The sequence below is a fragment of the Manihot esculenta genome, chromosome 13 (assembly GCF_001659605.2).
Source record: "Manihot esculenta cultivar AM560-2 chromosome 13, M.esculenta_v8, whole genome shotgun sequence".
Taxonomy (NCBI): Eukaryota; Viridiplantae; Streptophyta; class Magnoliopsida; order Malpighiales; family Euphorbiaceae; genus Manihot; species Manihot esculenta.
Genome location: NC_035173.2, coordinates 1666649 through 1681608, shown reverse-complemented (window position 1 = coordinate 1681608; position 14960 = coordinate 1666649). Strand labels below are relative to the sequence as shown.

Here is a 14960-nt window from a genome sequence, read left to right as displayed (position 1 = left end):
CAACCTCGCGTAAATCCAACTATTACTTTTGCTCCTCGTGTGAACTCAATCACTGTTTCAGCTCCTCGTGTCTGCTCTAGGTGCGTTTCCTCTTAGCTCGCGTGAACCCAGCGTCGCGTCGGCTCAGCCTCGTGTGCAGCTTTTCTCCACCTCCATCGTTTTTGTGAAATTGATAGGACAGAAGTTAATTTAGTTTAGGTTAAATGTTGGCACCAATCTTTTGTAATTGTGACATTTTGGAGCCTTTTTTTAGTCAAGGGTAAAGTTGTCATTTTCTCTCGAATTAACAGTAATTTAACCCATAATTAAGAGAAGGATTACTTAATTATATTAATTTAAAACTGAGGGGCTTAGTTGTTACATAAATTTAAATTAGGGACTAATTTATGGATTATATTAAATTTCAAGGATTTATGTGTAATTTATTTTTAATTTAAATATTTAATTGATTAATATAAAATAGTATAATGCTGTAAACATATATGGCCAAAATTTGTTCGTGCATACATTGGTCTTGTGCTTATGAACAGTTGGGCACACAGATTTTGGAATCACACCAAGGCAAGTTGTGGTTGTGAGGATATGATGGATGACATTTGATGCTTTTACTTGTACCTTCATTCACACCATATATATAATTCTTTTCAAAAAAATGATTGTGACTAATTTTATGAGTCTTTTATAATTTTGTTTAAACATAAAAACAATTAAGATGATATGTTACCATTATCAAAATGCATAACATGAAAAAAGGAAAGTAATAGTTTCATTATATAACAATTCAATAATATAGCAGTGATAATAGAGGATAGAGTTTTGGTGTGTGTAAATTTAATTTGAATAGTTCACACTTTTTTTTCATTTGTATATAACTGCCACTTTACTACAATGTTATATATCGTTATTATACAGAATCACATGTATGAATTTTTTTTATTATTATTGTCAAGCGGTTATTTAATTTATTTCAGCGTCCGTACTGATATGATTTTAAATGTAGATGGATTCATTCTTCATTGACTCATCAAGTTAAATGAGTTGAATCTCTCTTTATTGAGCTTGAACATGGATTTGCTTCATCTATTTTAACATTATTTGAATTGCATGTTAATAGATAGACTTACATCATAAATTTTAGCGGGTTACAGTCCGACTCTCTTAAGCTTGCTTGCAATCCAAAACAATTATCAACTAGCTAAAGGAATAAAAAAAAATAAATGCATAAGCCTTTTATTGACAGTTAGGTGGACATAATTAATACTTTTTAATTTTATAATTTTTATTAATTTTTATTCATCTCAAAATTATTATTTATTTTTTATATTATAATAATATATAAATTAATTACCATAATTTTATTTATTTTTAATAAATTTTTTAAAATATTTTTTAATATTTAATAAAATTTAATATTTTTAAAATAAATATAATTAAAAAATGAAGTGATCAGAAATTATAAAATGAAAAAAATAATTTTTAATAGAAAGAAAGAAGAAAAATAATAGTGACGACAGGAACCTGGCAGCTCTAGTTGGTAACTGATAGGAAAATTCAAGGCATGTGCATTTGACTCGACTCAGTCCTCATCTTTGATTATGAGTAGTGAAAGACGAAAAGGGCTTGTTTATTACTTTTCGTTAGATATATATTAATAAAATGTAAAATTATTTTTGCATATAAATAATTAAAAATTAAATTTCTTTAATGTATTTGGGGAATATGTGATTAGAAAAATTAATTAAGTTAATTAATGATTTGTGTCTTTAAATATACAAAACAGTGCAACTTCAATATACATACGAATACTAATTAAATTTAATCAAATCAATATACACTATTTTTTTATTTTTTTTATTATTTTTACTTAGATATAATTAATGTGTGAAAAACTTTGTTAATGTTATTTAAAGTAGCTTCGTTGGAAAAAAATTAAAGATTATATACCTACATACATACAACCAAAATATAATACAAATGTTTTTTTGATATTTTCATTTTGGTTTACGCCTTTTAATTTTTAACTTTATTGTATTATAATCCATCTTGTAATAGAAAATGTGTATATTAGTTTAAGATTTATAAGTTAATTATTATAATTTTTTAAAAATATATATATAAAATTAAAGTATAAATATATATATATATAGAAAAAATGACTTTTTAGTCCCTGAAGTTTAACGTAATTAACACTTCTGTCATTCTATTTTGGCGACCCAACACTTAAGTCCCTCACTTTCTCTTTTGTCTAAATTCGTAGTCTTTTCGTCCATTTAAACCATTTGGTCAAAGAGTCAAAGGTGAGAGGTGATAATTTTTTCCAAAAATACATTTCTCTCAATGTGAAATTCCTATTTTTTTTTCTTTCATGTTTTCTCCGGTTGCAGAAAATGTAGGAAGAAGAAGAAAAAGAAGTTGCAAAAAGGTAGGAAGAAGAAGAAGAAGAAAAAGTTGCAGAAAGGGTAGGAAGAAGAAGAAGAAGAAGAAGAAGGAGAAGAAGAAGAAGAAGAAGGAGAAGAAGAAGAAAAAGAAGAAGTTGTAGAAAGGATAGGAAGAAGAAGAAGAAAGAAGAAGAAGAAGAAGAAGAAAAAGAAGTTGCAAAAATGGTAGGAAGAAGAAGGAGAAGAATAAGAAGAAGAAGTTACAGAAAGGATAGGAAGAAGAAGAAGAAGAAGAAATATTTGGGTTTGGGTTTTGTGATTTTGAAATAGCGGAATTTTTAGTGAGGGTTAATTTTGTCAATTCACGTGTTCCAAACGGCTATTTTGGACAGAAAGATTATGATTTTGAACGGAAGAGAAAGTGAGAGATTTAAGTGTTGGGTCGCCAAAATAGAGGTACAGAATAAAAATAGCATATAGCAAACGCAAAAAAATTACTAGTTCTCTAATAAAAACATGCCATTAAATTTGGACCAATATTTTCAGTGGAGTGGATTGCCGAACTGCTTTTCTTTTTTTTAATGTTTTTTTTTTTCAGCATATTATATTTTTTACTCGTCTCTATTAATAGCGACTTGATATTTTTTTACTCTGTTTATCGTGAATTTCTTTTCTTTATTTGTTTATTTTTATTGATATTTTTGTATGTCGCATGTTTGTTGGATGGCTTTGGTAGTATTATTTTTGATGCAGCTATTTCAACAATATCAATTTTCTGGATTGCTATTTCGACAATGGAGGTGGTTGTGTGGATCAATTGTTTGATCGGCTGTGGGTACAGCGATGTTTGAGTTGGTGGTGGTGTTGTTTTTATTTGGGTTTGGTTTGTGTTTGGTTTTGATTCATTTCATGTTGTTCGATTTTTGATTTTTGGTTCATTTTCTTGATTCTTGATAAACAATGTTTGCCCCGAATCTCGATATTGCATTTTCTTGCATAGTAAAAAAATATATATTTAACCATTCCTGCAAAAAATAAAATCTAGAAAGTTCAGCTGGCCCGTTTGTTTATACTAAATGGGCCAGTTCTAGTTTGTTACACCATGCGTTTTTATTTATTTATTTTTTAAATTTAATTACAGCTTAAAAAACTAATTCAGACAAATTAAGAAATATTTATGTTAAGCGGATTTGAATTCAGTTATTTTTAATTGGATGTAATTTTACTATACTCTAAATAATTAACTAGACAGAATATAAAAAAAAAACATTAGACTCCATTTATTGATGGAAAAAAAAATTTTCTTACATTTTAAGTACTTAAAAAAATCTAAAATAAAATATGTTTTGACTTGAGATTTTTTTAAAAAAAATCCCTTTCTCAATAAAAATAAATTACTTTTAAAAAACAGTTGTTGTGAATAATTTTGATATAAATTATTTTTATAAAACAAATGAAAACTTAATATGTATAAAATATCTAAAATAAAAAATGCCACTAAATTATCTAAATATAAATTTGAAAATAGCTGCTCAGAGTTTCAGTTGATATCTTTGTTACAGTTATTATTAGGAAAAAAATTTTAAATATATGAATTAAAAATTAAACCTTAATGTGAAATAAAAATTAAAAAGTTTTAATTATAATAGACAGAGTGTGAGAGAGCAAAAGAGTCGGCGGGTGAGTTTTGGATACTATTATCCTTCAATCGTAATGGATGTCTGCTTTTTCTTTATTAGTTTGTGAATAATATTTTTGACTATGGTGTCTTTCGATTTGTTGTGTGATTTTGGTTTTTATTCCATCTAAATTTTGTTTGGTCTATGTTGTGTTATGCGAGATTGATAGTGTGAGTTGGTGGTATTCGATGTCAGAGTTTAGCCGACTCCATAGCTATTAAAAATTGAAAAGGTTATATAGGTCGATCCTACTTTCTAATTGTCAATGATGATAGGTGGAATATTGATTGGATAACTGGCGGTGTTTCTTGGCAGTAATAAGATTACAAAGGCCTTTTCTATTTTCAGCATACGTTGTTATTTTCTTCTATTATACTTATGTATGGTAGAAATCTAAACCAACCAAACTATTTATGAGTTATTCGAAACTCGACTTAATAAAAATTTGATTGGGTTCGGCTCATTTTCTAAACGAGTCAAGTTCGAACTCACTTTTTATGCTCGTTTAATAAACAAGCCGAGCTTGAACTTAGCAGTATTGAACTCATTCAGACTCACGAGTTCAACTCGTTTTCAAGTTTATGAAACAGGCTCGCGAACTGACTCATAAACAGACTCACGAACAAACTCGTGAATATGTTCGTTCCCCAACACTAATCCCACATCGGAAGTTGAAGAGATACGGAGGACTGTACCTTCTTAATAAAAGGACAATCCTTCTATATTTTTTTCATTAGTTTTGGATTCGAGAGATTTTAATTAAATAAAAATAATTAATTTAAAACTCTCTTAATGATCTTATAATTTGAATTTTATTTTTAATTTAAATTTGTTTATAATTTAAATAAATTTGAATTATATTGAGTTTGTTTATAATATAATCGAGCTCAAATTGGAGTCTAAATGAGTTTAAATTCGAATTTTTTTAGTAGAGTTTGAATTGACTCGTTAATGTGATAAATGAATTTATTATAAATCGAGTTCGAATCGAACTCGATTTTAATATTTATTTTATGAATCGAGTTCGAACTTATAAATAAAGATCGAGTCGAATTCGAGGTTGAATTCGAGTTTTTAAATTTATTTTTTAATAAATTTAAATTTATCAAAATTTGATTTGATTTGATTTGATTTGAGTAAAGTAAAATGTATGAGTTGCCTGGTTTGCTTGATTTGTTTGGATTTGTTTTTTCGTTGGTCATTATCGTTGCTTCCTCGTGGGTGTTGATTGTTTGACGATTGTTTTGGAGGATGGACGAGAGTAGACCGAGTGTGGGTGGCTTTTTCTCCTCTGAATTTAGGCCGAAGATGCTTGTTTTAATGTTTGAACTAAGCTTCAGCCCGATGGGCTTTAAATGGAACATCCAATTCACACGGTAAAAAAAAAAAGTTTTAGTGAGTAATATTTTTCAGCAAAATTTTTAGAAAAATAATAAAAAGGGGATCACAGCATCAACAACAGCAATTTTTTCAGAAATGTTTTTAATTTCTCAACCTCAACCCACCTGATAAATTAAAAAGTTGAGAAAGCAGCTTCAGCCTCAGCCTCACTGTAGGCTGTAGATAGAGCACCAGCTCTAATGTATTTATATTATTAACTAGTAAATAGCGCTTTGTTAATTCTCATTGGAAATTATCATTTTAAAACACGAGCTAGAATCATTTCTGCTGCCTTGGTATTTTTCATTACTGTTACTGATGTCGATCGCTTCACTCTCCCTCTTCCTCAACCATCGAACCCCGGCCGTCCACAACCTCCTCCGCCACGTAACCTCCTTTCGCCTCCTTCCAATTGCCGCAGCCAAGCAGCAGCAGCAAAAGAACCCTAACAATGTCTCCAGAAAACCCCAACCGAACAAGAATCTCCTCAGAGCAAAACAATCCTTCAAGGAGTATTCCTCTCTGGCGCCGGTACTCTCTCTAGATGACAAACCTGACCTCTCCGATTACCAAGCCATCGGCACTGTCGCTGCTGCCCAAGCCAACTTCATGCGCGTAATCGTCCAGTCACTTCCTCCAGCCTCCGAGCTTTCTGGCAACTTCCAGAAGAGCGAAGAAGAAGCTTCTAGTAGTAAGTCTGATGAAGGTAAAATTGGTGTTGAGTTGCTGTGTGTGGTGAGGGCGGTGCTGAAAAAGATAAGGAGGAGAGTGCTGGTAGGGGACAAGGTAGTGGTAGGGTCTATCGATTGGGTGGACAGAAGGGGCATGATCGAGAATGTGTTTCAACGGAGCTCGGAGATTTTGGACCCTCCGGTAGCTAATGTTGATCACTTGTTGGTGCTTTTCTCCATGGAGCAGCCGAAGCTTGAGCCGTTCACCCTTACGAGATTTCTGGTGGAGGCTGAATCCACTGGCATCCCCTTGACGCTTGCTTTGAATAAAGCGGAGCTTGTTGACGAAGAGGTTAGCATCTCTAGTCTGCAATGGTTCTGTGAATTCTGTTTTTGCATCATGGTTGATTCATGTTTTAAACTCTCAGTAGATTGGGATACCTTTTTTCTCTTCAGTTTCTGTAAATATGGATGCTGAGGTTGCTGCTTGTTTATTTTGCTTATTTTTGAGAAATAACTATGATGATTTATTCTAAGTTAGAATGGTGGATACTCGCGATTGGCTAATTTTGTCATTGTTTGCCTTGCTCTGGAGTTGCACATTTAATCGATTAAGTTCTGAGGTGGTGGAAACTTTTGGTTTTTGCAGCATCTCTGGTTGATGTCTAATGTAGTCAGTACCAGTAGCGTAATATGATAATGACAGGATGGTTACTTGACCTTGCTTTAGTTTGTTACAAACATGGAGCCAAACAATGATTTAGGTTTATAATGGTTGTGATTTTCATTAGTAGGTATCAGGATCACAATGTGTAGGACGGTAGGTGTTTATGGACGGAGAGAGCTATCCTTTGTTGTTGCTCATCTCTTTTTGTTCTGGTTGTTGTTAATTTCATTAAAATTTTATAAAGATGATTTCATATGTCATAAGTTTCTTATTAGTCTACTCTTGTGCATATAAAAGTACTAGAAAAGCTCCATATCCTATCCTAACCACTGAACGCATATCCGGTAGTAAAATGTTTACTTCTTCATTTTTTCGTTCAGTACCATTGATTGTGAATTTTTGTTTGACTTATGTAGACGTTGGTGGCCTGGAAACGTAGACTGCGTAGCTGGGGTTATGAACCAGTGCTTTGTAGTGTTGAATCCAAGCGCGGACTTGATTCTCTTGCATTTATTTTGAGAGATCAAACCACAGTGATTGTGGGTCCTAGTGGAGTTGGGAAATCTAGCCTGATAAATGTTCTGAGAAACAACCCACGTGCTTGTGATGCTGCAGAAGTGGATAATTGGTTTGACCCTGTGGGTTTGATCTCCCTGCTTGTCATCTCCATCTTCGTTTTCTTTTATGTTTGATGTACCTTACAGTTTACTCATTATTCATTTGCATTTACCAGATATTAGGAAGTAAGTGGTTTGAGGAACAGCGTGTTGGGGAAGTTTCAACAAGGAGTGGCAGAGGGAAGCATACCACTCGTAATGTTTCTTTGCTTCCACTATCTGGAGGGGGATATCTTGCTGATACTCCTGGGTTTAACCAGCCTAGTTTGCTTAAAGTAACCAAGCAATCTCTTGCACAGGCATTCCCTGAGGTGTGACTTGTCAGCTAACTTGAAATCAGATGTTTCATTCCAATCATTTAACTGACTTTTTATTAGGTTGACACCTTATCATTTCAACTGATATCTTTGTTTCAGATCCAGAAAATGCTGAGTGCCAATGGACCAGCTAAATGTGCATTCAATGATTGCTTGCATCTTGGTGAGCCTGGGTGCATTGTGAAAGGTGATTGGGAAAGATATTCCTTCTATTTTCAACTTCTTGATGAGATCAGAATCAGGGAGGAATTTCAATTGAGGACATTTGGAACAAAAAAGGAGGCTGATGTAAGGTGTGTAAAATTAATCATGGTTTCAGACAATCTTCTAATATTTCTAATATTTATGGTTTCAGACAATCTTATTTTAGGCATATTGTTTAGAATGAGCTTCATAGGGTACAAATGTTAAAAAGTAATGAGCGGAAATTGGCTGTTTTATTACCTTTTACTTCACATTATTCTTATATAATTTATACATTCAACTTAGAGAAAAATGGTATCTGCTGCAGTAGAGCAGATACTGGCCAATGCCTCTTCCATAGATTCCATAGGTGGTGTCGGAACACTTGATAATAATTGCTTTGCACTTGTCTTCTGCCCGTACCTTCTAATAATTCTAAGGAAATCTCTTTGATAGCTACAATCCCTTTTATCCCTGTTTAAACTGGATTCACGGTACTACTTCGGCTTCAGGTCCATATGTGGTTCAATTGTTATTAGCAGAGTTTCATTTCCCGGCATGGACGCTAAAGTTTGAATGTGCCACTCTGCAGGTACAAGGTAGGAGACATGGGTGTGCAGCAAGCAGAACCTCGTTTGGAACCCAAGAAGCATAGAAGACAATCTCGCAAAAGGATCAACCAATCTATACTGGACGAGTTGGATGAACTGGATGATGACGACACCTCACTAGATGAAGAAAACGACCCCATCTTGAGAGCTTTAAGGAATGAAAATCAGTAGGAAGTTCTAACCGTGTACAGAAATAAACCATGAATAGTTAACTTTTTGAAAGCGTTTCTCGTTCTCATCACAGAGATTGAGCTCTGTTTGTATAGATAATAATCTGAGGCAAATTACGGTTGCTATAACTATGATCCTTTCTATGATTGGCAGCTATTTGGAGTTCTCGAAGCTAACTCAAAGAATGCTATTGTTGTACTTGATTGTTAATATAGAAGATATTATATTATAGTTAGTTTTTGGAGTTGACGCTCCAAAACTAATTAGCGAAAAGTATATAAAATTTGAAGGTGAAAAATGGAGAACAACTTTATCATGTAAAAGGGAAGTTACTATAGTTTCATATTTTACTAAAATTAAATAGTTGATCTCTATTTCGTTAATTTGTTTTAATCAAATTAACATTTTGATTAAAGAAATTAAAATATATATATAGATAATAAATAAGTGCTAAATAATGTGGATAAATAAAAAATATATATATAGATAATAAAATTTTAAGTACTAAACAATATGGATAAATAACTGAAACTATGAGGATATAAACTTTCAAGGTCAGAATTAATTAACCAACAATTTGATTTTACAAAATATAAAAATATTTTAATTATATTTTAAAACAGTAATACAAATACTCAAGTTGTTAACCTTGGGGGAGCTCCTTGGGTGGGTAACACAGAGTAAGAGCCATGTGATTGCCTGAAAAATATTTGAAAAACTGAAAGTGGATTCGGTAGTAATTTGACTCTGTCATCTTATGGCTCCTTTCTTCAATACGTACAAAGCACCTCGTTATCATATATCTTAAAGGTGGTAACCGCTATAATTTATTTAGTCAAACCCTAATCATTTTTACATGGAAGCATTCAAGCATTACATTACTATGCCTTCTATCATTACGTTCTGTTTTTATTTACTTTGTTTAGAATTTATTACTTTCCTTATTAAATAAACTATATAAGGTAAGGTTTACTTAGCTAAAAATGAAGTATCTGCCCTTTTGGTTGCCACACCATGATATGCTTAGGTGCTAATTGCATTTTGATGCCCAAGTGTGATGGCATAGACACCAAACAGTGTCAAACACAAACCGGTCAGAGTCAAGCTCCCAAGAAAAGAAATTCAAATCCAAATGCTAAAGTGTAGCATATGAGTGTCGTTTCTGTGCTATTCCATCAATGATCAATCATCTATCACTGTTGAGCATTTGCTTCATTTTAAACTACTCATTCACATATGTTTGGAGAGTCCTCATTGTTACTATTCAGAAGGATTCCCCACGAACACATGCCTCACTTTTAAGAAACCCCAGATATAGATAATTAAAATCCACCCACCATTCCTACAACACCTCAATCAAAATTAAAAGAAACCCAGATTATGAATGATAAGAACAATCAAATATCACAAACTGCAAACTCTCGTCTCACTATCTTAGGTTGAAACCACCATGACCCACTGCGTTCACATTAAACTCCATATTCAACCATCATGTTAATAAAAATCTTTCAAAGTGTATTAATCACCTATTCCTTCTCATATACAAGGGTTAGGTCACTCAAGAGGGGTAAAATATCTTTAAGCAAGAACAGAAACGGCATAAATCATAAGTCAAGAAACTGATAAAACGTTTACCCAGGTCTAAAGCTTCAAAATTTACAGCAAACAACTTCATTTTAGCATTCAAATCCATAACAATCCTTTCCTTTTCATTGTGTAACTAAAAAAAAAATCCCTAGTAAACGCTAAGACTTCAAATAAAGGACCTACATTTTAGCAAATAAAGGACCTACATTTTAGCAGATATCTTCTTCGAATTTACAGGCTGAATCTGACGGTTGGGATGCTTCTAGGCTTCCATAGGGTCTAACCACTGAAGTGGGTGGCTAAACCAGGGCAAATTGGGGACCGTAACCGATGGAGCGAGAACCACTTCTCCAGAGTAAATTTGGATCACTGTTTGAAACGATCCCATTACATAGCCAGCAGAGAAAGCCACCACGGAGAGTACTAGCAGTATAGTCTGCATCAAGTACTCCGCCGGCTTCTGACCTTGCCAATCCATCTAAAACGAAACAAGCAAATCCAAATTCAAAAACCAGAGAATTATAGCGAACAGAAAACCCTAAATCACGATCAGTTATTGAACTAGAAAGCAATGCAATCCAATTTGGGGGAGGGGTTTGGAATCTGACTACTGACCTAGAATTCACGGATCTCGCCGAATAAGGAGATATGGGCCATATGGTGGTATCCAAGAAACAGAAGGATTTAGTATGGAAGTTCCTACTTTTGTCGAAAAATTTCTCCCTATTTTTTACTGAATGCTAAACAGAAAAGATGACGACCGTCGGATCATAATACCGGCGTCAGGGACAAACAAAAAACCACGGTCTACTTAAGCAACAAATTAGTTTGCTCATCACCGTTTCAAGGTTGCCAAATTACGCGTCAACTTGCCAACGAGCATACAAGCTTTAACAAGTCTTTCCATTATATAGAATATCTTTTGGCACTGGGAATTGTAGAGCTTTACCCCGAAGGGAGCCCTTCCAGAAATTCTCGACGGCCAGAGTCAAGCCCAGGCCGAAGAGGGGGTTTGGAAATAGTTTTCAACCAGCAATAGACGCGCCTCGGTTAGAACCTCATTAGCTGCGTCATTGCCCCAAGCGCAAAGATACTTTCTAGTTTCTCTCAAAGCTTATTTTATACTGGCGCTCCCTCTTGCCCGCATTTCTATGTAAACGATGTGGGACATTTCTAATCCACGATCTCTAATTGGACCTGCCAAAAGCGTCAGGCTGAAATCTATTTTTATTTTTAATCAGATCAGAATATAAATAACAAGTTATTATTAAAATGAATTTATATAATAGATCATATTCAGAGATAAAATCGTGATCTTCGCAAAGGATCGAATGAGAAAATGACTCCAATGAATCTGATATAAATTTGAGTGTGCCAAGTGGCTAACCAAATTTATAGAATTAAACTTTATTATCATATAAGATGATGTTTGGTTTTAGTAATTTTTTAGATGAGCAACAAAGTTTATGGATTTCATTAATTTTTCATTTGATTAATAAAGAAAATAAACACAGTAAAATCCAATGAAATTTTTTTCCATCTTTTCATAACCATTTAAAATTACAAACTATATAAAATAATGATATTTGTAATATAATCTAAGTTTATTTAAAATTAACAAACTAGATGTATAAAAAATAATTAAAAAAAGTATGAGGGCTTTAATTATGAACACATACTACAATAATAGAGAAGCAAATTTAAGTGTATATTCAAAGTTAATATAATATAATATTTATATATATATATACATTAAAACTCGGGTTCTCTCAATGAACAATCCATAAATAGTAATGATTTTAAGGTTGTTAAATGACTTAATTATCCTTGATTGTTGTGGTTGCATGCAAATCTCCTTTGGTTTTAAAGTCTTTTCCGTGAGGATATTTATTGCCTGCTATACATGTGTCTTAAGTCCCTAAACTGGCCTCTTATGAGGCCATGAATACCATCTTTTTGCTTGATTTAAATGTCTTTTCTCCACTTGCCATCGTTGAATTTCTATTTTTTCCCACCCTTTGCAAAATAACGCCGATCGCGGCCATGTATTTTAGCTCCTTCCTTATTTTTCTCTTCTCCTCATTAATGTTGTAATACTCGGCTAGATTCCGGCGTCGAAATTCTAATTTTCTGACGAAATCTCCATTGAAATCTGGAATCTGGAATCTTAAATCTGAAATCTCCTTAAGAAGAGTAAAATAAGGTGTTTATTAAATAAATTTGAAAATTTTAATGTTTTGAGTTAAAAAGAAAAAAAAGAGTTTTGAAGAAAAACCCCAAGTTCGGCCACAGAAGGTGGTACCGCCGCGGGACCTCCCCTTTCGGCCCCCGAATGTGGTTTATCCAGCCACCTATAAAAGGCCTTCAGCCCGAAAATGAGAGAGCTTTCTCTCCATTTTTTGGCAGAGCTGAGTCTTTGCCCTCCCTTTTATGGTTTTGTTGTTTTTCCTTCAACCCTCTTAGGAAATTCACGAGTTTCCTTTTGTTTTTGAAAGTTTGAATCCAAGTTTTTAAAACCTTGAAGATCTCCTGAGACCGTTTTACCTCATCTCCAAGTTGGAGTTGCTGTCACCCTTAGATCTCCAAGAGGTAAGTCTAAATATTTATTTTATTATGTTTTAAATAAGTTTTAAGAAGGGGCTAAGGGTTAATAATGCATTGAATGGTTAGATCTAAAGTTTAGGGTTTGTGTTAGTATTAATGAATGCTTGCTCCCTCTTGTGTTTTTGTTGTTGCTTGTTCGGGATTAGGCTAGTTTTTATGTCCCCTATACATGTTGAGTGAGTTTGAATGTTTTTGTGGAGTTAGGTGAGAGGATTGGAGTGTTTTGGTGGCTGTGTACGTAGGTCAGAATCGGGTTCTGCCTTGCTGGAGAACCTCGGTTTGGCCGCCGAACCTGCTTGTGGAGGCAGCCTTTTGGCAGCCTAACCTCCCCCCGAAAGCATGGACTTTCGGATCTGTGAAGGGTTTAGACCGTCGAACTTGCTCCCGAAAGTCTCTGACTTTCGGATCTGTGAGGGACCTTCGGCAAGCCGAACCGGCCGCTGAAAGTCCCCTGCCCAGCCTTCCTTTGCTTGTTTTATGTGCATGTTTTGTTATGTTTTAGGGGGGTTTTGGAGAGTTGTTTAGAGTCATGTTATAGTTATGTTTGGTCCCTCATTTGAGTCCATCTATGTAGAATCGGACTCGGGAGACCGTAGAGGCCTGCAGTGATAATTGGGTCAGTGTTAGGCGAGCGTCAGCCAGAGGTGAGTAGAACTGAACTAATCTATTGTTTTAAAGTAACCAAACTTTTTAAGCATGTTCATGCATCACGAATGTCATGTTTATATATTAGGATGTTTGCATTAGAATTCACGAATATTATGCATTGCATAATTTACTGTTGATGTGGATGGATATTAGATGATCCAATAGCCCTCGAGATGATATGATATGATACGATATGGAAGTTCAGGTGAGGCCCATTCTACGCCCCTGGCATTTTGGATATGTTATGTTATGTTATGTTTAAGCGAAAGTCCTTGATGATCTGAGATCTAGAAAATAGGGTTTTACAATGGGTTCTGTAAAACTGGGAAAAGCTTAGACCTAGAGGAGAGTATTTCCCCTTTTATACGTTTCCTTTTGTCCGCTAGTGACGGGTAACAGAACGTGTGTCATTGGGCCACCTATTCCTGCTACGTTGATACGGACGTACGAGGGAATCAGATCTTTGTCCCATGCGTAACGGCCCCTAATTCTCCCCGGGCGCGCATGCGGATGGTTCCACAAGGCGAATGGGCTGAATTCCTTCCTGGTTTCGAGCTGGGCCGGAAGATAAGGTTAAGACTAGACCCAGAGAGAATCTGTTCATTGGGCCGGAAGAGCTGGGCCGGCCTGTTCGAAGAAATTGATTGGAACCCAGTCTCTGAGCTGAGAGGGCTGGACCTGGTTCTTGGAGGGGGCTTAGAAGCCTTCAGACTATGAGCTGTTCTAATGGGCCCAGCCTTAGACTGGGGCGAAGAAACCCAGTGGTCATCAATTGCCCCTTTACCTTCTCGTCAGTTATTGCCTCGACTGACGAGGGGGTAAATCCCAAGAATCATTATGACCGCACCTGTTTATGTACTGCTTCCCTCATAACGCTCTTTCATCTTTTTGTCAGTTTGACTTTCGAATCCCCTCTGTATTTTTCCATTTCTAGCTTTCCTCTGTTATTCGTGCACACTGCCATCTCCATTTCTCCGCTTTTATTTTCAAGGTACACTTTCCTTTCCTTCCTTTCCCATGAATATCTTTTAAGGATCCTGGCACCGCTGGCCCAGAGTCTAGCATCATCCCGTCTAGCATAAAAACCTCATTCTTGGGGTATATTTTGATACTACCCCTATTGCCACCTTCAGGACCCTCACCGGAATGAAGGATCTTTCTTTTCAATCTGCATACTTCTGGTATAATCCGTCTTCAGAAAGGTGTGAGCTTAGTCTTCTCTGTTTAACAGAAAGAGTATGGTTTATCTTTTCCTTTAACTTCTTTCTTCCACGGGGTTTTCTAGTATTTCGAGATTGCTTCTCAAACGCTGACCCCTAATTTCATTCTCTTTATGTCTTCTTTCGAATCTATCTGTCTGGGCGTAGGTTTTACATCCGCAGGGTGTTTGTTCGACACCCTCTCTTTGCTGGTCAAAGTGAGCCAAAAATTTTATTACTTTGTCTCT

The 14960-nt window shown here is 34.7% G+C and overlaps 1 protein-coding gene, 1 long non-coding RNA gene and 1 other non-coding gene across 3 annotated transcripts; 1 reads left to right on the top strand and 2 right to left on the bottom strand.

Moving 5' to 3' along the window:
* Window positions 1–5546: 5546 nt before the first annotated feature.
* LOC110629930 (small ribosomal subunit biogenesis GTPase RsgA 1, mitochondrial) lies at window positions 5547–8850 on the top strand. The gene is made up of 5 exons (XM_021777146.2): window positions 5547–6460; window positions 7192–7413; window positions 7509–7703; window positions 7809–8002; window positions 8485–8850. Exons 1-5 carry the CDS (start codon window positions 5756–5758, stop codon window positions 8672–8674), a joined length of 1506 nt encoding a protein of 501 aa, XP_021632838.1. The 5' UTR covers window positions 5547–5755; the 3' UTR covers window positions 8675–8850.
* Window positions 8851–10294: 1444 nt separating this feature from the next.
* Window positions 10295–11394, bottom strand: LOC110629931. The gene is made up of 2 exons (XR_002490321.2): window positions 10877–11394; window positions 10295–10739 (listed from the first exon to the last, which is right to left on the bottom strand). It is a non-coding gene; the product is annotated as an uncharacterized LOC110629931 (long non-coding RNA).
* LOC122721638 lies at window positions 11203–11353 on the bottom strand. Its single transcript, XR_006348342.1, has one exon. It is a non-coding gene; the product is annotated as a U4 spliceosomal RNA (small nuclear RNA).
* Window positions 11395–14960: the final 3566 nt, after the last annotated feature.